Here is a 26,583-nt window from a genome sequence, read left to right as displayed (position 1 = left end):
CACGGAGAGTTAATACACATACTATGGGGCTGTTTCCCAGCAGACAGGAGAAGCTGGTGCAAAACTCAGATGTGGCTGGAAAGGGAAATAGAGAGAAAGGAGAAGAAAGTACTAGAGTGAGGGCTTCACCTCCCTGGGCCCCTGCTGGCCGGTGACCGCGGCCCCTCCAGCTCCGGGGAGGGGCGTCCCCTCCAGAAGGACTGTCCTCCCCCGCCGGCCGGCAGCACCTTCCGAAGCCCCAGGCTGCCCGGGTTCAAACCCAGCCCCACCAGCCCAAGCCACGTGGCCGTCCTAGTCCCCTCAGTGTGTCCAGGTCTAAAATGGGGACGAGTCAAGTACCACCTCCAAGGGTCGGGCAGAGGCTTAAACGGGCAGGTGTCACAAGTGCCCAGAACAAGGTGCACCTAGATGTGTCTGCCGCCGCCGTTGTTCTCGGCATCCTCCCTGCGTCCTGCCCCGGGCTCAGGGCTCAGGGCTCCAGCCCTAGTGGACATGCCCCTGTGCATCAGTGTTTCCTGAGAAGCTGTCACCTAGTTAAAGGAACCTTCCTTTGTTGGGCTTTCTCAGCGGCTCGTGGGCCCGAGTCGGGGCCCTGGGTGCACCCGGCACACGGAGCCCTTCTCGGGGGAGCGGTTGCGGCCCCCGCCTGCAGCTGAGCAGGGAGACCCTCCTGCCCGGAGGTCACCTAAGACCAGGGGCAGGAGGTGCCGGCTGCGAAGCCTCTTCGCCAGCTCGCTTTGTGCTGGGTGTGTTTTATGTTTCCTGCACCTTTTGTTATGGGGTCTTAGGACAAGGAACCCAGGTGACTCTACCTGAGAAGGGAAATGTCACCTGGACGTGGGGAGGTCACCCTGACCCGGCGGTGACAGTGGCGTCCCGTCACTTGTTCACATCTTTTCGTGGCAGCACCCTCGCTGGCTTGTGAGCCAATCTTCTCCTTGTGGCTTTTTCTGAGCGTAGACCTGTCGGTAGTCAGTCCACGGCCGGCACCCCGGACCAGTGCTCTCAGTTGGCGTCTGGAGAGGAGCGTGTGACCAGTTGCCCCGGAGGGGGGGGTGCGGGTGGAGGGGGGCGACCCAGCCACCATCTCGGTCCTCACCGGGCCTGGTCCTTTTCCGAGCCACGTTTCCCCGGGTCCCGGCAGCCTGTGGGGACCCCTGGGGTCACGGTAACTGAATTCACTTACATTTTACTTCCCCGGCCTGTTGACACAAGACTCCCGTCCGCTTCCGGGGCAGAGACATCCTCTCCCCCGAAGCTCGTCCTCAAGGGCCTCCTCCGGGCCTGGAAACGAGACCCTCAGAGCAGACGCCGTGGCTTGCCGGCCACACGTCCTGAGGGTGGCTGGGTGCTCCCAGGCATTGGGGAGGGGCCTCGTCCCCTCGCGTCCTCTCCGCTCCGCCACGGCCTCGGGGTGCAATCCTTCCGGTACTGCAGCTCGGCAGCAGCTCCTGAGTAAACGGGGCGGGGGTCCCTACACAGGAGGAGGCGGGGAATTTGAGTCCGTTTTACAGATGAAGGAACCGAGGCCCCGGAGAGGCCAGCAGTGCCGGAGCTGGTCCTTCCCATCCATGTCGCCCCCCAGGTCCCCTGTCAGCCGATTACCATGTTGGGCGGTGGCGTGAGGGGACAGCCCAGAACAGCGCAGCTGCCGCCGGTCTCGGAAGCAGGTGTCCCATTGAGCTATAATTAGGTTCCTCCTTTTCAAAGACTGGTGCAGTTTAAAAACGCTCAGCGAAGATAGGATGAAATCGACGATTATGGAAATGTTGTGCTAAATTTAACTGCAGTCAGTCCCGCTTTCAAAATGCCTGCTGCTGTCAATTAGAGGCATCTTAGAAAAAATTTAAATTGAGTAATTGAGCAAACGGATTCAGCATTTTAGGGAAAGGATCATATTTTTTTCTGTCTTTACCTCCATGGGGATCAAGTTTCCAACCTCTTTTGCTAGGTGCCCGGTCCTTCCCACCTTGCCTGCAGCAGCTGAACGGCGATGAAATGTCTGGAACTTTCCCCAAGGATCTGGGCTTTATCGCCAGTTACGGTTTGGGTTTTTGTTGTTTGTTTTTCGGGAGCTGACATTCTGTGATCGCTTAGCGCCAGTTGACTTTCCCCAGGGGTGGCCATTTCACGGAATTCTGCCCTCCTGTGACTGTCCGCATTTCTTTATTTCCCAGGTTATTCTGTGCTTCTTCCTGTAAGATAGACACAGCGGGTCTCAGGCACCACACCAGCCAGCCCCCTCGACCCTCACAGCCTCCCTGTCACCACGTTTTGCATCTGTGGTTTGCAGAGTCTGGGCCCAGTCAGAGGTTTGGCAAGAGATTCAGGACACAGAGACGTCTAAAAGTGGTTGGTTTTTGTTGTTTTCTAGAAATCACGTACATGGCGACTCTGAAACACACTCGGGCATCAGCGCACATTGCACAGGCATCGCGCAAAGGCCTGGTTCTCACGAGAGATCTGAGTCATCCTCTATAAAGGTAGAGCCGGGAAGGTATAACTTGCAGCTCGTTTGTGCCACTTTGCAGCATCTAAGGGAACTTTACCTCTGTGGGGCCAGACTAGTAAACTTGGGCGTATTTCTGCTAAGAGTCCAGTCAAAATGCAATCGGTCCAGAAAATAAATACCACAAGAGGGCAGTAAAGATTTGCAAATAAAAGAGCACGAAAACCTGCACCCAGAAGACAGCAGTGAACTTGACTCTGCACCTCTTTATTTTTTGATGGGCATGAAGATGAGGTTCTCGCTTTGGGCTCCCAGCTGTTCCTTGATTTTAGGGAGTCATCATGGTCCTGCAAAGGGGAGGAGGCCCGGGGTTCCTTGAGGTCCCAGTGGTTCCTGCAGTCTGCTCGTGGCGAGTCCAGCCCACTTCACATCTACTCCGCTTTCTTAGCACAGAGAAGGCTCCCGCACTTCTAAGCAATATTGCCGGCAGTCTGGAAGGTCATTTACTTTGATGGCTTCGTGAGTTCATTCGGCTCTGACCCTGCCCCAGCCCACTTACAAAGCCGGTGCCGTGTTGACCCCAGAGGGGGGTGTTTGTAGCAGGAGAAGGATACAGGTTTCACAAAATTACTAAGTGCCCCAGATCCTTTGCCAGTGATGTGCTGTGGCTGTGAGCACTCCCCTTAGGGTTTCCTCTGAGGTTGGCCTTAGACGGGTGTGTGCCCTCAGCTCCCTGGTCTAAGGTTGGCCTTAGATGGGTGTGTGCCCTCAGCTCCCTGGTCTGAGGTTGGCCTTAGACGGGTGTGTGCCCTCAGCTCCCTGGTCTGAGGTTGGCCTTAGACGGGTGTGCGCCCTCAGCTCGCTGGTCAAAGGTTGGCCTTAGACGGGTGTGTGCCCTCAGCTCCCTGGTCTAAGGTTGGCCTTAGATGGGTGTGTGCCCTCAGCTCCCTGGTCTGAGGTTGGCCTTAGACGGGTGTGTGCCCTCAGCTCCCTGGTCTGAGGTTGGCCTTAGACGGGTGTGCGCCCTCAGCTCGCTGGTCAAAGGTTGGCCTTAGACGGGTGTGTGCCCTCAGCTCCCTCCCCTTAGGGTTTCCTCTGAGGTTGGCCTTAGACGGGTGTGTGCCCTCAGCTCCCTGGTCTAAGGTTGGCCTTAGACGGGTGTGTGCCCTCAGCTCCCTGGTCTAAGGTTGGCCTTAGACGGGTGTGTGCCCTCAGCTTCCTGGTCTAAGGTTGGCCTTACACGGGTGTGTGCCCTCAGCTCCCTCCCCTTAGGGTTTCCTCTAAGGTTGGCCTTAGACGGGTGTGTGCCCTCAGCTCCCTGGTCTAAGGTTGGCCTTAGACGGGTGTGCGCCCTCAGCTCCCTGGTCTAAGGTTGGCCTTAGACGGGTGTGCGCCCTCAGCTCCCTGGTCTAAGGTTGGCCTTAGACGGGTATGCGCCCTCAGCTCCCTGGTCTAAGGTTGGCCTTAGACGGGTGTGCGCCCTCAGCTCCCTGGTCTAAGGTTGGCGTTAGACGGGTGTGCGCCCTCAGCTCGCTGGTCAAAGACGGTCTTTTCCCAGATGGAACAACTTAGAAAGGATAAAGTTTTTGGTTCCAGCTCCTCACATAAGCCTGGATCCTCAGCCACTGGGGAGAACTAAGGTCGGCAGCCTTTCCAGGACCTTTGTAGCAGGTGAGACCAGTCGTACTATTACCACCTGACGGTCGTGGCTGAGCCTGCCTGAGGTGTGTGTCAGCGATCAACGGACAAATCTGGGAGATGGGGGGGAACTAGGTTGCCTGCACAAAAACAGCGCAGCCGGACCCCAGAGAGAGGTGTGTAACACCCGGTTCCAGATGAACCAGACGCTTTGCATTTTCCACAGTGGGCAAAGTGCTGATGTGCCACAGGTCCAGCGTGTCTCCCGGGAGTGTGGCTCGGTTGCCATGACAACAGAGGCCTGCCGGCTGCCTGCGAGTGCAGCAGCAGTGACAGCCTGAGTGGACGTGTCCGTTCAAATGCTTCTCATTCCGAAAATGACTTAATGCGGTTTCCCCAGAAATGTTTGCTCTACCGAACAAGTACTCCGCTCGCCACGCTGTCTGGCTGCAAGGCAGCTTTTTCCGGTGCTGGTCGTGGAAGAGGCTGAGTAGTAATTTAGTTCAAGTGCATCTGAGGTTCTTAATTGCTGCCGTTCTGCTCGCTTAGCGAGGAGAGAGACGTTGGGTTTGGATCTAACTGCAAATGAGGATGAACGGTTTGGGAACCTGCGTGACTGAGGGTAGGAGTCGGCGAACTGCAGCCCACAGGCCAGATCCTGGCTGCTGCCTGTTTCTGTGAATAAGGTTTTATTGGAACACAGCCATGTCGTTCACCCGAGAGCTCATTCACGTAGCTCTCACACTGCAGCGGCAGAGCTGAGTAGCTACGACGGAGACGGTATTTGGCTTGCAAAGAAAACACTTAATCTCTGTCCCTTTATGGGAAACATTTGCCTACCCTAGATATAGGAGGGTGAGCACTGAATTCAAAGATCAGGGTGTTGGATTCAGAAGCTAGGGAGGAAAATTGATTTAGACACATCCACTAGGCCCCCTGGGCCCCAGCTTCCTCATCTGTAACACGGGTGGCCTTGAGTAGCTTATTTCCAACTTCTTTCAAATACTAAAAGCTCCCTCAGTCTTAGCACTGGGGAATGACCCTCTGCGGGATGCCCCAGGACCCTGTCTCAAGGACCGATGGAGAGGAGGGTAGCGTTCTTCTCTTCCCCCGCCCGGTGCGGTCATGACCCAGCTCTGTGGCCCTGCGGGGCAGAGTTAGCTTTCTGGACAGGAGCATCTTCAACTGGACCATAGGCAGGTCTGACCTTTTCAAGGACTTTCTGTGGCTGCAGGGCTCTGGTTCTGAGGCCCCTGCCCACAGCTGAATGGCACACGCCTGTGATTTGCTGTCTCCCCGTGATTCCCAAATCCAGGAGAGGACTCTAGTGGGCAGGTGCCCACACAGGTGTGTAGGAGGACACAGGCTGCAGGGAGGTTGCAGTTGCAGTTTGGATTGTACTGCCGAGTCGAGGACGTGGGGTTACTTGTGGGGTTCGCTTTCCCAAGAACCACTGTTAAACTCTCTGAGCCAATTAGCTTCTCTCCCAAGACTGCTGTCCGTGTTATCTGGAGGTGAAGGTGTGCTTCCATCCTGGCGGCTGATATAAAGCACATAGACAAAGCTAAATCTGAAAAGGAAGCGCTATTCGGGCTTCCAACCGCGGAATCAGACACGGGACCCAAAAGGAACCAAGATCCTGCCTTCAGGGACAAGTCTGCCCTGAGGCTTTGGGTTTCCCCCCTTTCTCTCTGACTTTCCGTGGCCAGATTTGAACGTCCGGCCGTGTGTACCAGCCTTTGCAATACCAGGACCCCTTGACCTGGCAATTCCACAGCAGGAACCTATCCTGGGGAGATCGGGGTTGCACAGAGATGTGGATTACAAAATTGTTTAACTGCATGTTGATGACAGTGAAAATTGGAAACAACCTAGGTATCCAACACTAGGGGAATAGTTAGACCAAGTGCAGGAGAGTCACACAGTGATGCGGGGGGCATCATACAGTCCCTAAAGCCACGCGGTAGAAGAGCGCCTGTAGCTTAAAAAGATCACATCGTACACAGGGGAAAGACAGGTTACAAACAATAGAATTGTGTGCAGGTCAAATACGAAAACATGAGGAGAGAGGATTAGAAGCGTATCTCACAAAATGTTCACAGTGATTATCTCGTGATTAAAATAATGGATATTTTAAATTGCCTTTTTTTTAACTTATCCATGCCAGTTAAATTTTCTAAACTGAACACGTATTACTTTTATAACAAGAAGCAGCATTCTTATAGAAATTATTTAAAAGCAATAACTCTGCCTTTTATAAAGTTTCATATTAGAAGGAATTGCCTTCCCCAATCCTTCCATTCAGTCTGGAAGTATTTGAGGATCACTCCACCCTGGGCTCTCTCCTGGGCACTGGAGACACATCAGTGAACAGAACAGATGAGGTTCCCGCCCTCCTTCTGACAAAGGGAGAAAGAAATATATAAACAGGTAGTGAGGAGAGCTTGAGGGACGACAGGACGCCACGTTGAAGCCTCGAGGTTAAGGCATCACCTGAGCAGAGACGGGAGGATGCCCTGCCCGTGTGGGCAGAGAAGGAGAAGGTGCAGAGACCCTCGGGCAGCAAGCATGCCTGGCATGTTCCAGAAGATGAAAAATTATTTAGCCAGAGAGCAGCAGGCGTTTTATTTACTCTGACTGTGCTACCCAGGAGGCTCTAATGCCCATTAAGTAGCATCATCTTAACCCGTTGCCCACTTACTGAGTCGAGGTAATAGCCGTGACTTGTGGCTTGTGAGAAATACACAGGACGTGCTCCATTAACAGTGTCATGGAAAACGCCTTCCTTTGTGGTTTTCTTCTCCTGAAACCACTTGATTTCTCTCATAAAAAAAAATTTATTGAAGTGTAGTTGATTTACAATGTTATGTTAATTTCTGCTGCACAGCAAAGTGATTCAGTTATACATATGTATGTTCTTTTTTCATATCTTTTCCATGTGGTTTATCACAGGATATTGAATATAGTTCCCTGTGCTTATACAGTCGGACCTCGTTCATCCATCCTATATACACTAGTTTGCACCCGCTAACCCCAAACTCCCAATCCCTCCCTCCCCGACCCCGTTCCCCTCGGCAACCACCAGTCTGTCCTCTGTGTCTGTGAGTCTGTTTCTGTTTCGTAGACAAGTTCATTTGTGTCGTATTTTAGATTCCACACGTAAGTGGTAGGTAATTAACGTTGCTCTGGTTGCAGGTGAGCACGTCACCTTAGAGGCAGGATGCTGTGTGGGGCCCGTGGTTATACGTGGCCTGGCTCTTTCTGTTACCCACGCCCTGGTTGATGGAGCAGAGCACCAAAGCACCATCAGTCTTACATTGCCAGGTTGTTCAGATGTACAGATACAGACACAGAACATTTTTATAGCAGAAAAAAAATTGTAGAAGAAATTTACAATTATTCTTCTGCCCCTACACCTGGTCGTTGTTGGCCTGTCTGCCCTCGGAATCTTAGAATAGGAAGAACCTTCTGTCGTCAGGTTCCTCTCTCTACACTTTACAAACATCTATGGTAAATATATTCATCAAAGCCATATTTTCTACTATGCTAGCAAATACTATGTGTGTTATTGGAAACACTTTTACCAAATAGGAACGACTAGAATGTAGTTAAACGGGAAAGCAAACTTCAGAGGGTTCCCCAAAGGCTGTGTGCTTGCAGGACAGACCCACTGGGGACCTCTACAGTATTCTGACTCGCTCTGTGTGATTTATAGAAACGCCACACTAGGAGTCCTTTAAATTGTGAATCCCTTCAATGATGGCAGGCGGTTATGACTTCACAAGAATATATCTGTCGTATAAAATGAGACACATGTTGGCTATTAGTAAATTTTCCGATGGGGAAAGAGTACTGCCTGTTCTCGAGTCCTGGTAATCCAGTTAGCACCATGATACCAGACTGGGCCTCACGCTGATATGCCATCTTTCAAGGAACCTAAGGATCCTGGGTTCTCAGTTGTTTAATCATAGCCGATAAACCATGCTGTGTTTCAGTCTAATTGAAAAAAAAAGGGGCACGCTAAAGCTTCAGTATTTAAAGTCACTGTTCCACTCTGCAACACCATACACGGTTTCCATTTGTATTTCCTCTTTTAAAACTTTCTATGCCATTTTAATAAGTTGAGGTCTTTTCCTGCACCTAGTCCTAGCCCAGCCTCTTCGGGGGCTACATAAGATTCTTCAGAAATCGGGGTGAGCAGTTGCTGAGACCCGTTTCTTGTCCTGCCCACCAGGAGGGCACGGAAGCCCCCGGGGACATGCCTCGACCTCCCCACAGGTCCCGAGCCCCTGGGGAGTCTGTCTGCAGCCCCGACACGTACCCACGGGGCACAGGGTTCCCGAGCCACGCACCAGGCAGCCTGCAGCTGCCCACAGGCCTTTGACCCGCCGTCAGGGAGCAGGTGCGTGCCAGGAGCCTGGGGTAGGCACCGACAGTGTCTCCCTCCCGGGGCAAAGGAAAGGAGACCAAGCTGCAGGGTGTGCTCTGAGGAGCTGTGGTGGTGGCTCTCGAAAAGGATTCCTCGTTTCATCTGCAGCATTGCCCAGGGATGTAGAGGTCTTATCACCCCCGTATTAAACATGAGGGACCCAAGCCCCAGAGAGGCCGTGTAATCTGCCCAGGCTCACACAGCGAATATGGGTAAGGCCAAGATTTGAGCCAAGCTCTTTAGAATCCAAGTCAGGGGCTCTTTCCAGAGCTGCCCTTGATTGATGTGATAATTGAAGGTGTTTAGAGGTGAAAACAGTCTTGGGATCATTGAATCTGGAGGAGAAACATTTCAGTTGTCTTAGGTCAGCACATCTCAAGCTGTAAATGTGTGCAGGAATCACTTGAGGGTCTTGTTGGAAAAGCATGTTCTGATTTGGTGGATCTGGGGTGGGGTGGAGAGGCTGCATTTCTGAGAAGCCGCCTGGTGATGCCGACAGGGCCGGTCCACGGACCACAGGACCTTTGCACTGCAGGTTCTTCAGAGGAGAGGCTACTTACTGATCTGGTTTCCTCAGCACCTAGCCCCCATGTCTGAGGCATGACGGACACACGGATATTTGTGGAATACGTGCTACCGTGTTCTGAAGTCACACACGAGGACCCGGGGGTTCTGAAGACCCACTGTGTGCTGAGCAGACACTCTTGCTGGGGCTCCACTGGGCCCTCTTGGGAAAATGGAGGAGACTAGGAAGAAAAATGAGAGGTGCCACACGTCGAGCCCTTGCTGGGTACCAGTTACCGTGCTCCTCCCAAGAGCCCGGCGAGAGGGAGGCCAGCAGGGTCACCCCGTCTCACAGAGGATGGACCAGGGGCTCGGGGGGCTCGGGGGCTCGTGCCCGGCCACACGCCATGTGCTGAGCTGGGACTCGCACTGCGGACTCCGGGCTGCTGCTCGCTAGAGAAATTAACACAGGACGTCAGGGCTGAGGCGTCCCACCTGCGGGGTGGAGGACGGGGCCTCACTGCAGCTCCCTGCCATCGGCTGCGGCTCAGAGCCCGGCCCTCCATAAGCTTCCTTCACTCAGGATCTGAGCTTCCTCAGCATGGGGCATCGGCAGCCCTGGTGATGTTCTCTCTCCTCTGAGCCTTCAGGAGGTAGCCGGCTTTCCGGTCTCCGTGATGTGGATTCCCATCTGCTCACGGACCCCGCGGGGCATCAGACTGGGCCGGGTCATGTTTACGTTGCTGTGAGCGAGAGATGTCAGCACGATTGTTCTGATGCCTCATGGGTTTGCCCACAGCTCTCCCGTGAGACCCTGTATCCCTGGACATATATTGATTTTGTTTGCACCCCTGGTGGAGTCTGAATTACGTTCCTGACACCCGGAGTTCTGTCAACAGTATGCAGGCCGGGAAGGGCAGGTCTCTGTCCTGCTCGGAGGCCGGTTGGGCTCAGAAGGTCGTTGCTGTTCTTCAGTCCAAGATCCCAGCAGGTCCACTCACGGGAGGCGCGTCCCTGCAGAGAAGCTGTCGCGAGGGCCTGCTGGCCGGGCTGGCGTGGCCTCTGGGGAGGGTCACCACGTGGTCATCCTCCCTGAAGGCAGGGACGCCCTCGCGGCCCCTCCCTGTGGCTGCCCCAGCTTGACCCGTGACGGCGTGAGGGAAGGAATCGTGACCAGGTACGAACGTCCAGATGCGCGGCGTCAGGGCCAGCTCTCAGAAGCGGCCACCTGGTAACTGCCGCCTTCCTGTGGTAACGCTTGTCACCTCCCGCGCGAGCCCCAGCTGCAGGCTGACCTGCAGCTCGTGGTTTGGCCTCGTCCGATTCTGTGAGTCCCACTGCTCCCCGTGAGTTCACGTGTCTGGGTGGGTGAAGGAGATACTCAGTGAGTGTATAAGCCCGGGCCCCACGACTGCTGCGCCTGAAGATACAGAGATGAATAAGATGGTCCCTGTCTCCCGGGCCTCACGGCCTAGTGAGGAAGACAGATCAGCAAACCCAAGAAGAAGGTACAAGTGTGTGTTGAGGTCCTCCCGGAAGCCGGCTCTGCCACAAGGTTTTGAGAACGAGAATTCAGCTGGGAACGGGGCTCAGCCCTGCCGGGGAAACGTGGCATGACGTGACATCCGTGACAGCAGCTGTGGGCCAGTCCAGGCAGGCACGGGGGCGCAGAGCCAGAGGTTCGGGGCACGTGGACCAGTCACAGACCGTGTCGGCCCCAGGTTGGAGATCCCAGGATGGAGACATCAGGGTGACAGAGGGGTGCCGCTTGAGCTGGATTTGGGGACAAACCAGACAGCAAGGCGCCAACCAAAGACCCGGGGCCGGACAGACGGCCAGAGGGGCGGCGGGTAAGGTCCGAGCTAGGCCAGCCGGGGCTCCTCGTCCACTGGGGGGGCTCGGCCTTTCTCTCCGCCAGACGGGCCGTCGGGGACCAGGACGGGACCCCCTAGAAGAGGATCCCTGCAGGCAGCGGACGGGGGGTAGAGTGGAAGCGGGGAGACCCGCGAGTGGCAAGGGGGGTGGTGACCGGACTGGCCAGAGAGGTCGAGGAGGAGGCCCTGAGGAGAGGGCGGATTCTGGACGAGTCTGGAGGCGGATGTGGCATGACAGGGTCGCTGTCGAGTGAGACGTCAGTCACGTAAAGACGCGGTAAATAAATGCTCGCCAGCAGCCCTGGGAGCTGTTAGGAGGAGACCAGGGCGCCACGGGGGAGAAGGGCAGGACCGCATGCAGGTGAGCTGCACCCTGGGGAGGGGCACAGGCCGGGGCAGAGCCGCACGCAGACAGCCTGGGGGGACGGGTGAGAAGGCGGGGGCCGGGCCAGTGCCCACGCCCCTCCTGGGGTCCTCAGCCCTCTGGCCCCCAGGCCTCGCTGCCGCCCCCAGAGACGCGGCTCCCAAGGGGCCCGCCAGGGTCTCCTCCACCCCAGGTCAGGCCCGCCCAGAATAATGAGATTCTGAGCTCGTGGGATTTTCTGCTGTTCGGAGAGCTGCTTTGAAAGCCCAGAGCTGCGGTGGCCACAGGGCCTGGGCGGGGTGCAGCCTGGGCTGCGGGCTGAGGCCGAGGGGTCTGTGGGGTGAACTGCACTCAGGGGCAGGGCCGCTGCCTGAGGGCTCCAGGCTGCTTCTTCCTCCGGCCACCTGGGGCTGGGGGCCGACCGTGGCCACGGGCTCGTGGTCCGCCTTGGAGTCAGGGTCGCTCATGGCCAGTCGTCCATCCCAGACCCCACACACTGATTTCAGAGCAGCATCCGGCTTCAGAGGTCCCCGAGCACCTGACTGCAGGGGTATCCTGTCCCTGGAATGAGACCGAGGCCGTGGCCCTGGTACAGGCGGCGGATGCGGGCTTGTGAGCCCCGCGGCAGGTTGGAGGCCTCGCTGCGTCAGCCCATGTCCCCTCCTGCACTGGAGTTGAAGCGCCAGAGGAGGGAGGGGCAGGACGGTTGGGCAAGGCCACCGGGGCCCCAGGGGCACCTGCTCAGGGCCTCAGCTGCGCTCGGCGGCAGCAGGCACGTTCCTGCTCCCTCTCGGCCGTTCCAGCACCTCGAGCGTGAGGCCGCCGCATGTGGGCCTTTTCAGACGTTGTCGTGAAGTTCCCGATGAAATTAAAGTCTCTGTACCGCTTTCTGATCCCTTTTTTCTTTGTGGCCATCGGAAGAGCGGAATAGAGGAGCACAGTCGGTATTCCCGTCTTGAACTTCCTGATTATCTAAATTTAGGCACAAACGCGAAGGCTTAAGTTGGACTCGTTCTTGGCCGATGTTTGGAGGACGGGGCTGGTCCTGCAGCTGAGGGGGATGAACGTAACCCACGTGGTTACGTCCTGGCTCCTCACAAGTCTGTCTGAAAACTCCTTCCACCCTTTGCCAACGGGGAGGCCTGCTGAGGTCTCCTTCAGGTTTCGTTTCTCTGGAGCATCTGTGTTTCCAGTGGTCCCAGGTTCACACGTCTTTCCCGCCACCTCGCACGTGCGCTGTCACTAGGGCCCTAGTACAACTGCCTTAAATACTTCCAGCCTTGAAGCAAAAGAGTTGGGCCATCCTTCCCCCATGTTTTAGTGCCTCTGCTTAGATGGGTTCACTCAGTTCATCCGAGCTGGCACTCAAGCCCCAGGGTTTGATCTCTCTACGAATGGGTTATTTTGATCAGAGAAAAGTGTCACCTAACAGCCCAGCATGTGATGAACACGATCGGGCTTCACTTCTTTCTTCCTTCTACCATAACGCTGAGTGCACAGCTCGAGCCGAGTGCGGGACCGGGCCTGGGGCTGCGGAGGCGGCTGACGGGCTCCTTCTGCAAACGCAGACCTCCCCAGCAGAGCCGGCTGCAAGCAGCTCACTCAGTAACTGTGCATAAGGGGCTCCTGCGTGTGGGGAGGGTGGGTGATTCCTTGAGAGCCTCCTCTGCTGCAAAGAAGTAATCCACGTTTCCCCCCAAGGGCTGGGGCCGCTCTGGTCATACACAACAGCTCTCGAGAGCCTTCTCCACCTCCTGCCATCTCCCTGGGAGCCAGAGCTGCCCTTGCTCAGATCTGCTGGACCCCCTCATTAAGAACAGGGCCAGAGCCCCAGAGTCTTTGCCGTTCGGCTCAGGGCTGCCTTTCCAGCTGCTGACCAGCACCGGCGCCTCTCCGGCAGGTGGATTTCAGCCTGTGGGGAAGCCTGCACCTGCTCCAGCACCTCCACGGGCTCCCCCACCAGCCCAGATGCCCCGTGTGGTCCCCTTGCCTTGTCTTCTCTGCACCTTTCACCTCTGACCTGAGACTCTAACTCCCCGTGAGAGTACCGAGGGGTGGTCTTTACACAGCATGAGTCTAGTGGATGAGAACTCCTTGGGGTAACTCACAGGTCACGACCCAGGAATCTTCAGGTGCAAAGAGCACTGTGGGCTTCGTGGGAAACCAGATGCTCTTACGTCACCATTCTTCATGAGTCCAGCTCTTTACCTAAAAAAAAAACCCAAAAAAACCAACCCTCTGTTCTTCTTACTGCGCCTTTTAAAGTAGCAATAACTCACCCCCGCGGCCTGCCATTTAAGCAGTTTTTCTCCAGAGGACACACTCTCCCTTCCTGCATGGGTTTCTGCAGATTAATCTTAAGTTGGAAAATCTGCAAATAAGGAAAGCATCAGTACACAGTTTATTTCTTTTATTACACTAACTGTCACAAAGCCCCGTTTTCCCCAAGAAGTTAACCTTTCCATCCCTGGGTGAGAATTAACCCTCCCTTTGCCAGAGTCCTGTGACTTGCTTCTCGGTTAAAGACATAAAGAGTCGGGCTTCCCTGGTGGTGCAGTGGTTAAGAATCCGCCTGCCAATGCAGGGGACACGGGTTCGAGCCCTGGACCGGGAAGATCCCACATGCTGCGGAGCAACTAAGCCCGTGGGCCACAACTACTGAGCCTGCACTCTAGAGCCCGCGAGCCACAACTACTGAGCCCGCGTGCCTAGAGCCCATGCTCCGCTACAAGAGAAACCACTGCAATGAGAAGCCTGCGCACAGCAGTGAAGGGTAGCCCCTGCTCGCCGCAACTAGAGAAAGCCCGCGCACAGCAACAACCCAAATGCAGCCCAAAAATTAATTAATTAATTAAAAAAAGACAGAGAGAGTCGTCTTGTGATGAGTACGGGCAACTCTTTGCTCCTTTGAAAACGTTGCCGATAGGGTGAGTATAGCCACGGAGGTAGGAAGAGATGCTTCGTCACCCTGGTTCCCTCTCTCACCCCATCCCATCCATCCCCACGCAGTATCCAGCTCAGCCATTTCCCATTTCCCTGGGAGAATGGCTGACGGTTTTCACGTGTGTGCTTGTTGTTTAGAAAGCCAAGCTCGGCCCTGCTGGCTACAAAGGCATTAGTCCTGACAGGAGACAGCCTTCCAACAACCTCGACAGAGTGAAACTCACCGACTTCAACTTCCTCATGGTGCTGGGCAAGGGCAGCTTCGGGAAGGTAAGGGAGCCGGGTCCACGACGGGGCCGGGCTTTGGCAGAGAACGCTGGGGTCAGTCCTGTTCTCCCCGAGGATTCCAGAGCAGCCCTTTAGATTCCCTGTGCTCTGCACACGTTTCTCAGTGGTTTCCCACTTCCATTTCATCAAAAACAACTGTATCCAAAAAGCTGTACAAGGCTCCTGGTGCGTCTCCGTTTCTGGGTACATGACGGAGTGGGTTCTCCGAAATGTTGGACGAGTAGTTTTCACAACTAAAAATTAAACTTCGGGGCTTCCCTGGCGGCGCAGTGGTTGAGAGTCCGCCTGCCGATGCAGGGGACACAGGTTCGTGCCCTGGTCCGAGAAGATCCCACATGCCGCGGAGCGGCTGGGCCCGTGAGCCATGGCCGCTGAGCCTGTGCGTGCGGAGCCTGTGCTCCGCAATGGGAGAGGCCACAGCAGTGAGAGGCCCGCGTACCGCAAAAAAAAAAAAAAAAAAAAAAATTAAATGTTGACTCATAGTAAGCAAACGTAATCATTAACAGATGCTGAACTGGGTTTCTTCAGTGGTCGGCCTGTGTAGCTACGTTTGCTTCTCTGGCCCCATATCTCATGATAGAGCCAGGCACTGATTTTGATCCTGCCCCCTTTTTTCTGGACTTGGCTCCTGACTTGTGAGAAGGGTACAAAGGTCAGTCACATTCTGCTCTGAGGATGCTCCTGTAATACGTGCCTGACGCAAGACTCCTGCAGAGCACGTCGAGTATCCCTTTCAGCGGCTGCAGTGGCGCCCTCGTGTGGCGACAGCCCGCACGGAGTCTAAACCTCGGCAGCGTAGAAACTAGGCAGCCTGAGGAATTTCCTGTGCGGCGACGAGCAGTATTTCAAAACCGGCACACGGGTGGAGCCTTATTAACATCGACGAGCCCCACGCACGGCCTGAGCGGCTCCCCGCCCCCATGCCGGCCGTGTGCCGGGAGCGTTCAGGCTGCCTTCGGTCTGCCCGCAGGTGATGCTGGCGGACAGGAAGGGGACGGAGGAGCTGTACGCCATCAAGATACTGAAGAAGGACGTGGTGATCCAGGACGACGATGTGGAGTGCACCCTGGTGGAGAAGCGGGTGCTGGCCCTGCCGGACAAGCCCCCGTTCCTGACGCAGCTGCACTCCTGCTTCCAGACGGTGGTAAGGGCCCTCGGGAGCTGCCCCCAACCGCACAGGGTCCTCGGAGTCCGAGCCAGCCTTCCGCCTGGGAAGAGGCTGGGAACAGACGAAGCGTGGGGACCTCTCAGCCCGGGTACCACTGGCGGATTCGGGGCATCCCCCCCTGTGATGTGCCCTACTTAGAGAATTAGTGTTAGTTCCATTTAGTTCCGTGAAAGCTTAGAGCAAAGGTTTCCTAAACACACACCGGGCAGTGTTAAGACTTAGAGAGACAAAACAGTAACTCACAGTCCTGGCTCATTAAGACCCCCGGTCCAGGTGTCAGAGCATCAGGAGACCCACCCTCGTGACAGAGTATGTTCTGGAGTGCGCACAGCAGGGGGTGGCCGCCTGGCCTGTTTTGTATGGCCTGTGAGCTCTGAGAAAGATTTAGACAAAGGACTGTTCTGTAACGTGCGAGCATTAGATGAAATTCTGATTTCAAGGTCCGTGAATAGTTTTCTTGGGACACAGCCCTGCCCCTTCACTTACCCAGCATCTGCCGCTTTCATGCTGCAAAGGCAGAGCTGAGTAGTTACAAGACACACACAGAGCCTAAAATATTCACTGTCGGGCCCTTTACAGAAGATGTTTGCTGAGCCCTGCCGTATAGGTTAACTAAAGAGAGGACACAACAGTCTCCAAAGCGCTAGTTAGCCGATCGTGGGACCCTGGCGTGGTGCTTGCGAGTGACCTCCAAGAAATAGAAACTCGGCACCACAGTGAGGCCATTCCCAAAGACGGGCTCTGCACGCCTCCGCGGCTGTCCTCCTGCAGACGTGGCTCAGTACTCAGTAGGCGTCGTGGCTACTAGCAGAGCAGCACCCTGGAGCCTCGGGTGGACAGTGGGGCCGCAGGGTCGGGGCCCGGCCACTGAGGGTCAGCCTACTGCCGGCAGCCGGCCGGCCCTCTGCTCCCAGCAGCAGCTCCTAGGTAGCGCCAAGGGGCGAAGTTAGCGATATGCAGAGAAGAGAAAGAAACCCAGCCCAGATCCCGTAACCCTGGTTACACTGATGAAGCTCTGGAAAGCTACAAAGCAGAGAAATAAAATTGAAATGAAAGTTTGTAACAGGAAAGCGAGAGATTGAAGCTCCCAGAGCCGTTTCCCTGGCTGTTAGCAGCAGCTGCATCATTTTTCTTTCTTCCTGTGCACTGCTTTAATGTGTACTAACCTCTGTGAAATGGTGGTGTTTTCTGGAAGAGAGCGGAGGTCAGCTGTTACCTGTGCCGTGCAGTTACTTCCTCCTACACCCACTCAGTCCCTCTATCTGGCCCAGCGTGTTGTCCTCATAAATACGCAGGTTTACTTAGTTCTGTGATGTACGCGCTTCATGGGGCCAGCACTTAGCATATCAGTGACAGAGAAAATGAAAAACAGCACTTGGGCATAAAGAGAACATTGGGTTGACCTCTCCACGTACAGTCCCATCCCTCACAGCGACCATCACTGAGCATGTGTAATTTACAAGCCCGACCTCACCACAAGCTTTGCTTTCAGGAGCATGTGGGTAAACACGTTACTTTACTGTGGCATTGCCTCCCAGACACAGCGAACCAGGACACTGGTTAAAACGAAGTAATTGGCCCGTATGGATCCTTCACGCCGTCCCTAACTTAGAAGTGTATTCTGCGTGTAGGAGAAGAGGGAAGGTTGGAGGCCGTTCCTCTGATTGGGAGCAGACAGGTTGACGTAACCCATCGTTTCAGGGTTACGTCGTGACTCTGTGCATCCCAAGGGCCTCACGCAATAGGGCTTATTACTTATTCTTTATTTGGGGGAGAAAACCGTGACCGACTCTACCGGGCAAACCCGCCAGTGTGGCCCACATTTTACTAATGAGACAGCAGAGCACCGTTGGGAGAGTGGAGGCCGCCACCCTGCTGCTGTCAGCCTGCTCACCTGTCAACCTTGGTCCTCAGGATCGGCTGTACTTCGTCATGGAATACGTCAATGGCGGGGACCTCATGTACCACATCCAGCAAGTAGGAAAATTTAAGGAACCGCAAGCAGTGTGAGTAGTTTGTAGTTGAGTCCCCGAACGTAGACCGCGCGGCACTCCCACCCGGGAGCCTCTGCCGGGGGGATCTGGAGGCGGGGCTGTGCCCGGTTTGGGGTGGAATACCGTCACCTTCCCGGGGGCAGGTTGGTTGACAGGGTCCACCTAAACGTCTCCTCCGGAGCAGTTTATTCCACTTCCGACAAGCTGGAGATGCAGGTGTATAGATGCCCTGTCACCCCATTCCACCCTTGTCGATCGAGCCATTCACTCGTTAATTGAACAAATAAAGGGGCTCTGGGTGATGGGCCGAGCAGAGGGCCTGGCTGGGGAACAAGAGAGCCTGGAAGGGGCCTCAGGGGGGCCCGGCAGCATCAGGTGACGTTTCCACGGGGCCCTGGCCAAGAGGAGATGGAAGGATGGCCGGCGGAGGCCGGGCAGGTGACAGTCTGTGTGGAGGACACAGGCTGGTGCCTAAGCCTAGCCAGCGCATGGGGAGACTTTCTGGAGGAAGAAAACCAGAACTTGGGGCCTGGGGGTGAGGAGAGAAGCGTCTCCAGGTGCTGCCCCTCTGCAGACTGGGGAGGGGCAGCCGTCCGGAGGAGCAGGTTGCAGGGGATCACTTAGGAGGTCTCAGTGGGATACAGGCATCGGCGGCCCCGGAGAGAGATGTGGGCTCCAGGGAGAGACAGAGAATCATCTATCTAGAGGCGAGGCTTTGAGACCTGAGGAATCACCCCCTTTTCCAGGGGCCAGGAAGTCACGGGCAACTCACAGAAGCAAGTCTAAACACACAGCTCTTTTGTCCCCGGAGTGAGGATGCCCAGTGCGCAGGTGCCCTGATGAATCGAGTGGGCAAACGTTAATCGGGTTCCGGCCGATGTTCAGTCTGAAAGATATAAGCCTGGGGCACTTCCGGCCCGTGCGGGGTGAGCCGGTCTGGGGCAGGCTCGCTGGAGACAGAACGGGGCAATCTTGGGCGGATGCTCAAAACCGGAGGGGCGGGTGGCCGTGTCTCTCGTGCTGTTAGTTACAGAGCATTAAAAGGCACCGGTTACAGAACGAAGCTGGACCGCACAGAGCTGTAAGAGCGCCTGCCAGCATGGGCTGACAGGCCGGCCCTTTAGTACCATCCCCTTGTATTTGTGCTGCTGGAGAGCTTTTCGCTTTACAAATATCGACAAGCACGAAAACGTCGTATGACCGCCACCTGTGACCCCCTCTCCCTGCCCGGCCCCCCCCCCCCCGCCCTCAGAGGCTACCCCGCCCCCTCCCCCCGCCCTCAGAGGCGCCCCCGCCCCCCCCCCGCCCTCAGGCGCCCCCGCCCCCTCCCCCCGCCCCCTCCCCCCCCCGCCCTCAGAGGCGCCCCCGCCCCCCCCACCGCCCTCAGAGGCGCCCCCGCCCCCGCCCCCCCCCGCCCTCAGGCGCCCCCGCCCCCTCCCCCCCCCCCCGCCCTCAGAGGCGCCCCCGCCCTCAGGCGCCCCTGCCCCCTCCCCCTCCCCCCCCCCCCGCCCTCAGAGGCGCCCCCGCCCCCCCCCCGCCCTCAGGCGCCCCCGCCCCCGCCCCCAGAGGCGCCCCGCCCCCTCCCCCCCCCCCCCCCCCGCCCTCAGAGGCGCCCCCGCCCCCCGTTGGGGGTTTGGTGGTGTTTCTCTGCTCATGTAAACACGTGTGCTTATTGGAAGCCTCCCGGGCATGACATTTACACGGGCAGCATCTTGTGTCTTCTTAGACGTCAAGAACTCCTAAACGCTGTGCGAATTTTAAAACCTCCTTCAGCACTCATTCGGAGTTTCAGATATTGACCCCTGAACAATTTTGAAGCGAAGGCAGTAACTGCTTTTTATTATGAATTATTTCAAAAAGTGCGTCAGGGGGCTTCCCTGGCAGTCCAGTGGTTAAGACTCTGCACTTCCAATGAAGGGGGCGCAGGTTCGATCCCTGGTCCGGGAACTAAGATCCCACGTGCCTCGCGGCCAATAAATAAATAAGTTTTAAAAAATTGTAAGGATATTGTAAGAATGAAAAAAATAAAAAGGGTGCATGAGGTCTGAATCCTGGCGTGGGTCCCATTGCTCCCAGCGCTTGGGGTAGGGCTGAGGGGGTGAGTGAACCACCTGCAGAGAGCATCACACCCTGTCCTCTGTCTTCCAGGGCACAAGTGTATTTTCAAACACTAATGCATTCTGCCGTTGAATAGGAAAATGGAAATTTGCTCCAATCCACCGTAGCCCTGACAGAACAGCCCAGCAGACAGCCACTCTTTAAAAGCTCGTATTCAAAATGTCTTTTCAGCAGTAATTACCTGTCTACCTGCCCCACACGAGAAGCGCTTATCTGGGGACAGGTGATAAACCTGCTTCATTGAGTTTACTATCTGTATCATTCCTTGGGGAGGTTGGAGTCATGAAACGGCAGAGGGTTGACGACACATGTAGGGCAGTGCTGAGCTCTGCTTGTCCAGGGTCTTCCGTGCTCTTGCCATTTCGATGCCCGATCCTGAGGGTAAAAAGTATCCAGGAGGCCAAAGAAAGCAAGCCAGACACCTGACAGGTGTTTTCTTTTGCAGGTTCTATGCAGCAGAGATTTCCATTGGGTTGTTCTTTCTTCATAAAAGAGGCATCATTTATAGGTGTGTATCGAAGCCCTGCTGGCTGCAGCACTGTGGAGGCTTTGCTGGACCTCTGGGCTCTGTGGGTGTGAGTTCTGTGATGGGGACTTAGAACATGGAGCGGACCCACACACACACCACCACCACGCCCCGGGTCACGGAGACCTGCGGGGACCACCATTCTTTCCACAGCCTCCGGGCAAATCCGAACCACCTTCTGGTTCCCGGACCTCACAAGATCGTTTATCTCATTTCTGCTTCCGCAAGAAAACATGCTTTTCTTTTCCCTGCCAGCTCCTTCCTCTGCCTTTGACTTGGCACAGAGGTGAGGGGCCAGTGAAAGCTGCATTTCTGTCGGCGATGCTCCGCAGAGGAACACGGGAGCTGGGAGGGGAAGGGGACAACTGTTGGATTCGGTTCCTCCCGTTGTTGGTTACAATGAAGGGAGAATGCTCTCCAGTATTAAGCGGAGAGTAATTAGAAGACCATACAGCACGGGGCAGAATGGAAGGGACGCGGGTGACCCAGCGAGGTTGTTCTGAGCCCGTGATTTGCACACCTGGCTGTGTGTCTGATCTCTCTGGGGGGGACACTAATAAACCGGTGACTGGGGTCTCCTCAGAGCTGCTCATTTGGGATCTCTGGTGATTCACCTGCACAGCCAAGGTCGGGAATCACTAGCTCAGTCGTTTAGTCATTCGTTCAGTCTGCATTTATTAAGTACCTGCTGCATGCTAAGCACTACACTGGGCTCTAGAGATGGAAAAATAAATAAGTCCTAATTCCCGGTCCCAGCACTCCCGTGACCGTAGTTAATGTGCCATTGGGACGCAGCCACTCACGGGCGCTTCTGTCTCACGAGCAGCAGAGCAAAGCATGTGACATTATGGGAAGGACGCTGATGCCACCCGCTTCTTTGCAGAGACCTGAAGTTAGATAACGTCATGCTGGATTCGGAAGGACATATCAAGATTGCGGACTTTGGGATGTGTAAGGAGCACATGATGGACGGGGTCACGACCAGGACCTTCTGCGGGACCCCAGATTACATCGCCCCGGAGGTAGGACCCTGACTGCCCTGGTTTTTTTAGACCTGGGGCTTTCCAGCTACAGACACAGCCCCCTCGTAGGATGTAGAGTCATCCCTGAATCACCAAGTCGATATGTGGGGAATAAATAATACAGAAAAAGAAACCACGAGAGCTCCCCACGCAGAGTAAGGGTACGCCTTGGTTCACGGAACTTTTGTTTTTGTTACACGTACGTGTGAGATGCATGCGTGGTAGAACGTATTTCTTACGTGGTCACCAGCAAACCAGCTTAAGAAACACTGGGGGGCAAAGAAGGGAGGATCTTGCTTGTGGGAGGGCCCTGCATGGAAACACCGGGTCAAAGGTGGTCCCGGTGATGCCTCTTTAGCAAAATCAGAGTGATTTATTTTTTGTTTTGTTATGGTTTGTTTATTTTTTTATTGAAGTATAGTTTATTTATAATGCATTAGTTTCAGGTGTACAACAAAGTGATTCAGTTATATAAATGTGTGTGTATCGATGTATACATATATATACATATTCAGGTTCGTTCTCAGATTTCCTTTCCATCATGTGTTATTACAAGATATTGAATGTAGTTCCTTGTGCTATACAGTAGGTCCTTGTTGTTTATCTCTTTTATATACCGTAGTGTGTATACATTAATCCCAGTCTCCTAATTTATCCCCCCCTTCCCCTTGGTGACTGTAAGTTTGGTTTCTGTGTCAGAAAATCAGTGATTGGTGCTCTCAGCGGCACACTGCAGTGGATCATGGGAAGAGCACACCCACGTGGTTCTGAGCAAAGTGGCTCCAAGATCTGTGTGTTGCCAGCAGTGGCCACGCTGCATTGTCTTCGTCATGACACCTATCGAGTGGCTTATCTTCCTATTTTACAAAGCTTCCTACATGCCAGTGATTGGGTGGGTTAGAACCCTGGGTCACTGTGTAGCCACCTTTCTGACCACGCCCCTCCCTGTGGACGGCACCGTCCCTTCCCCACTGAGCTCCAGCAGGGAGCGGGTGATGGATTCCACGGTAGGCCGACCTTCAGCTCTTTGTAGAGCTCTCGTGTTCGCTGTCGGGTGGCTTTGTGGTATTTATTCAGCAGAGCGCCTCGTGCATTTATCTCCGAGGCAGTAGCAATAATCAGAAAGACACGCGATTGGAAATCCGACCAGCGTGAGCTGCACTCCTGACTTCTTATTTACAGGCTGTGGGAACTCAGGCAAGTTTCTCAAACTGTCTGAGCCTCCGTTTCTACAGTGGCAAGTCGGGGATAATACTGTCCGCCCTGTAGAGTTGCTGAGGACTAAGGTGCCTAGTACAGTGTTTGCACCTGGCAACCCTCGTTATACCCATTATTCCAAAAGGGAAGCTAATCTTTATCCCTTTGTTAAGGCTTTTTTGCCTGTTATATTCCTAGACAGTGTAGGAACACAGGCTTAGAACATTGACTTAGAAACTTAAATTCTGGATTACGTGGGCAAAGATGGGATGTTCTCTTGATACATAACCTCTTTCCCTGCAAACAGCTCACACCTTAGTATCTCCATGCATATAATGAGCTTAAATCTTTTTCAAACACGAAGGATAGAGAGATGGTACAGAAAAAAATACAACCTCCTGATGCAGTATTTATTGTGAAGCCTTCTCCTGGCTGACACGTATTAAACAGGCTGTGATTATTAGCTGTGCCCACTCTGGGTAACACCCTCCAGTTGCTGTCAAAGCTTGGTGACAGGGAATGGCAGCAGTTTGAGGAATAAAGGTGGCTTTTGAACTTCCTCAAGACCAGGTCCCTGCTGCTCAAACAGATAGCTTCCTGTGTTCAGCGACACCTCAGCCGTCTGACATCACCAGGGGTGACAGCGTTCCACATAGATGACATTGTCCAAATAATTGAAGTTGGTTGCCTTTTTTTTCAAGGTTCCTCGCGGTGCTAATTTCATGTGGCTGCTGTAACAACCGCCAGCTTAGAGGATTAAAACAGTGCAAATTTATTATCTTACGGTTCTGGAGGTCAGAAGCCCAGAGCAGTCTCACTGGGCTAGCGCCAAATTGTCGGCGGGGCTGCACAGCCTCCAGCAGCTCTGGGAGAATCTGTGCCTGGTCCAGCCTCTGGGGCTTGTCTGCAGCCCTCGGCTCATGGGTCTTCTACATCTTCTGTGCCGGAAGCATAGCATCTTGTAATCTCTCTCCCTCTCTTTTCTAGCCCCGGCCCTCCAGCCTCCCTCTCCTAAGGACCTTTGGGATTACATGGGGCTCACCCAGATAATCCAGGGTCATCTCCCCATCTCAAGGGGACATGCCTTGTCGGTCGCAAGGCAAGTTGGTCCTTCGTTCACTTGACTCACTTGCCACATCGGGTTCTGAGCCTCTTGCAGTCTTCCAGAAGCCTGTCCTAGAAGACCCTGGCCATTGCTGTCTTCCTGGTCACTATTTTGGGCCAACAGAGACTAGGTTGGCCTGGAAAAGACCCTCTGAACTGAGAAGTTGTTTGCCATTTAGGAGATCGCACCTGCATGGGGTTGACCATGTCATGCTAAGAACCTGAGGACATGGTATCAGAGAGAGGGATGCTGGGAACATCCATCAGAGAGAGGGATGCTGGGAACAGGCCGTCAGGGAGAGGGATGCTGGGAACAGGCCGTCAAAGAGGACTTTATGGAAAACAAGCTTTGGGCCTCTTGGTACACACTGGATCCCATGTTCTGGCTCCGGATACCCTCAGGTTCTGGAAGCCTTCATTCCTCTCCTTATACCCACTGTGCAAGCAATCAGGGAGCACCTGCCATTTATCGAGTGTCCACTGTGTGCTGGGCACCTTCTGTACTTTCTTCTCATCACAGACCCTGTAGAGGAACAGGCCAGCAGGCCTGTCTTTCAGATGAGTGTCCGAGGCAGTCAGTAACAGCCTGGGGCCACGTTTGCTAAAAGTGCTGGAATCCACTGCCTCCCCAGGCTCAGGCCGCCTGCAGGCCTTCGCACTGCCCGCCATGCTGAGCCACTCAAACCCGGGGCAGCCTGTGTGTCCAGAGAGCTTCCTGCACGCTTGCTGTACCAAGCGTGGCATTGTGGGGACACAGAGAGCACGCGGGGCCTTGCCCTGGAAGTGCTTCCCGTCTAGAGGAGGTGCCGCAAACAGGAACCAAAATCTACACCTAGATGCCGGTTGACTTTCAATGAAGAAGAATCCGCGCTCCTTTGGGAGCTCCGTCAGGAATAACTTTAGTTTGTTTCGCCTTTCGCTAGCATTTTCTTCATAAGGGCCCAGGAATTTGGCATATTTCACCCAAGGAATCATTGCAGGGTAGAGAAAAGACCATCTAGGTTCCAAGTTTCTGAATTTGCTCAGAGGTGAAAATAATCTTGTCCTCTGTGTAAATCTTTCTGTCAGGCAAAGGCAAAATAATTATCTTAGGTGGCATTTTCCTAAATAGGCAAAGCGGAGGCTCAAATATTTATGGCTGTTCGTCAAAAGCCTTGAAATGGATCTCGGTACCGTAGCATCTCCTTAGCCGGCAAAGATGAGCAAAGGCAGAAAATGTCACTGACACGCAAGTTTGGCGCCAAGATGGACGCTGGGAAAGGGGCACCAATCAGGAGCTAATCCCTGAAGCCGACGTGGAGGGGACTCTTTGCTTTGACATAGAAAGGGTCCTTCGAGGACAGCGAGAGAGCCCTTGAGGCTTCACCTGGGTTTCCTCCCCCATCTGAAAGTCGGCTGCTCCGGGCGAGCGAGATCCAGTCGCAAGGCAGGTATCTGCCGCAGCGGAGCAGCAGCCTGGACGCTAGCATCGCCCGCCCTTCCCTGGGAGAGCGAGGCAGCGGTAGGGCGGAGCTTCCGGAAGGTGCACCATGTGGGACCCTCGCTCTGGGCCTGGTCGTGCCGGGGTGTGCAGCCCACACGCAGAGGGCGTCACCCACAGTGTGGGCAGTGCCTGTTCCAGAGCGGGCCCTCGGAACGCAGCTTCTGCTTGGTCACGCCTGATACACGAGCAGAGGTTGCGCCACTTGGTAGGAGACAAAGGTGGGATTTGCAGCCGAGACGTTCCGACCCCAAAGCCTGTGTATCCTGTGCACGTATCGCAGCACCTCCAGGGAGATGAGAAGACTCCCCGAGGGAAAGAGCAGTGAGGGACGAGCACGGAGATGTTACAGCCCACTTCTTCTTTAACGTCCGAGGGGTCTGAGTCCTGACCAGGCCTTTCCGTCTCTGGGGCAGCGAGTCAGGATCGTGGTCCAGCTGCCCATCCTGGGCAGACCTCTCAGAGGCCGGGGTGAGCCAGCAGCTCTAAGCCCCTCTCCCTCAGGTGCTCACCGAGGGTCCACCAAGCACCCCCTGTCAGGAGGGTCAGGGGCTGGATGGAAGCAGTTAGGAGCGGGCCACTGCAGCCCAGGGGAGCTCGGAGATACGGGCAAGACCGTGTCCCCAGGTGACGACAGACGGCCCTCCAGCATGGGACAACCCCGGGGGAGAAGCCTGCGGGTCCCCCCGCCACCAACTTCCCTCAGGCAGACGCGCACGCTTGCCGTCCGTGTTGGGCTGGATGTGTTCAGAGAGCTGGAGGCCCGTCCCGGGGGTCCTGGGCTCTCCTTTCAGCCCTGCGAGAAGGCCAGCACGGGATTGCCCATGATGACAGCCAGAAGTCTGCATTTTTATGTAAAATATGCCTGATTCTTCTCTCCTTCCCTCTACCTGGACCCTCCTTTCGCGGGGGTCAGCCTGCTCCCTCCTTCTCCTCCTTGAAGCCTTGGCGCAAATGTCACCTCCGGGAGGTCACCTTTCCTGGCCACCCTGGTTCAGGGGGCAGACCTCCAGCCACGTCCCTGGTCCCCTTCCGCGGTGCACGTCACCCTCAGATAGACCACGTCGTGTGCTCACGTGTTTACTTCTTTCTTTGTCTCCCGCTGAGCTCCAGGCAGCAGGACCCTTGGCTTTTGTTCACGGGTGGGCCGCTACCCCGGGGGCAGGAGGGATGTGGGGTGGGGGGGTCGGGGGCAGGCATGGCGAGCTGTGTGTCTGGCCATGGCCGGGGCAGGGCAGATGGGCCGGGGCACAGGGCCGAGGCTCAGGCACTGAGGGGTCGGGAGCTCCGGGGCTGGAACCCAAGGCTGGTGGCAGGTGACAGAGCGTGCGGGGGCAGGGGTGTGGCCCCGCGCCCCCCCTCACCCACCGCCGGGGGTCCCCAAGGGTCCAAGGTGGACGGGAAGTCAGCTCAGGACCCGAGGGGCCAGAGTACCGACCTCCCCGGAGCTTCTCCTGGCCTCTGGGGAAAGAGCTGTAGAGAGGG

The 26,583-nt window shown here is 55.4% G+C and overlaps 1 protein-coding gene across 1 annotated transcript in view; it reads left to right on the top strand.

Annotated features, from left to right (window-relative positions):
* Nucleotides 1-26,583, top strand: part of PRKCA (protein kinase C alpha) — a 362,652-nt gene that overhangs the window by 304,469 nt on the left and 31,600 nt on the right. The window contains exons 9-13 of the mRNA XM_082860689.1: nt 14,340-14,471; nt 15,460-15,633; nt 17,572-17,663; nt 20,215-20,277; nt 21,179-21,317. Of these exons, the coding sequence (XP_082716815.1) occupies nt 14,340-14,471; nt 15,460-15,633; nt 17,572-17,663; nt 20,215-20,277; nt 21,179-21,317 (600 nt within the window). The remainder of the gene's footprint in view (nt 1-14,339; nt 14,472-15,459; nt 15,634-17,571; nt 17,664-20,214; nt 20,278-21,178; nt 21,318-26,583) is intronic.

The sequence above is a fragment of the Leucopleurus acutus genome, assembly GCF_964270905.1.
Source record: "Leucopleurus acutus genome assembly, chromosome: 19".
Lineage (NCBI taxonomy): Eukaryota > Metazoa > Chordata > Mammalia > Artiodactyla > Delphinidae > Leucopleurus > Leucopleurus acutus.
Note: the sequence above shows the minus strand (reverse complement) of the source record. Positions and strands in the feature narration are given on the sequence as shown.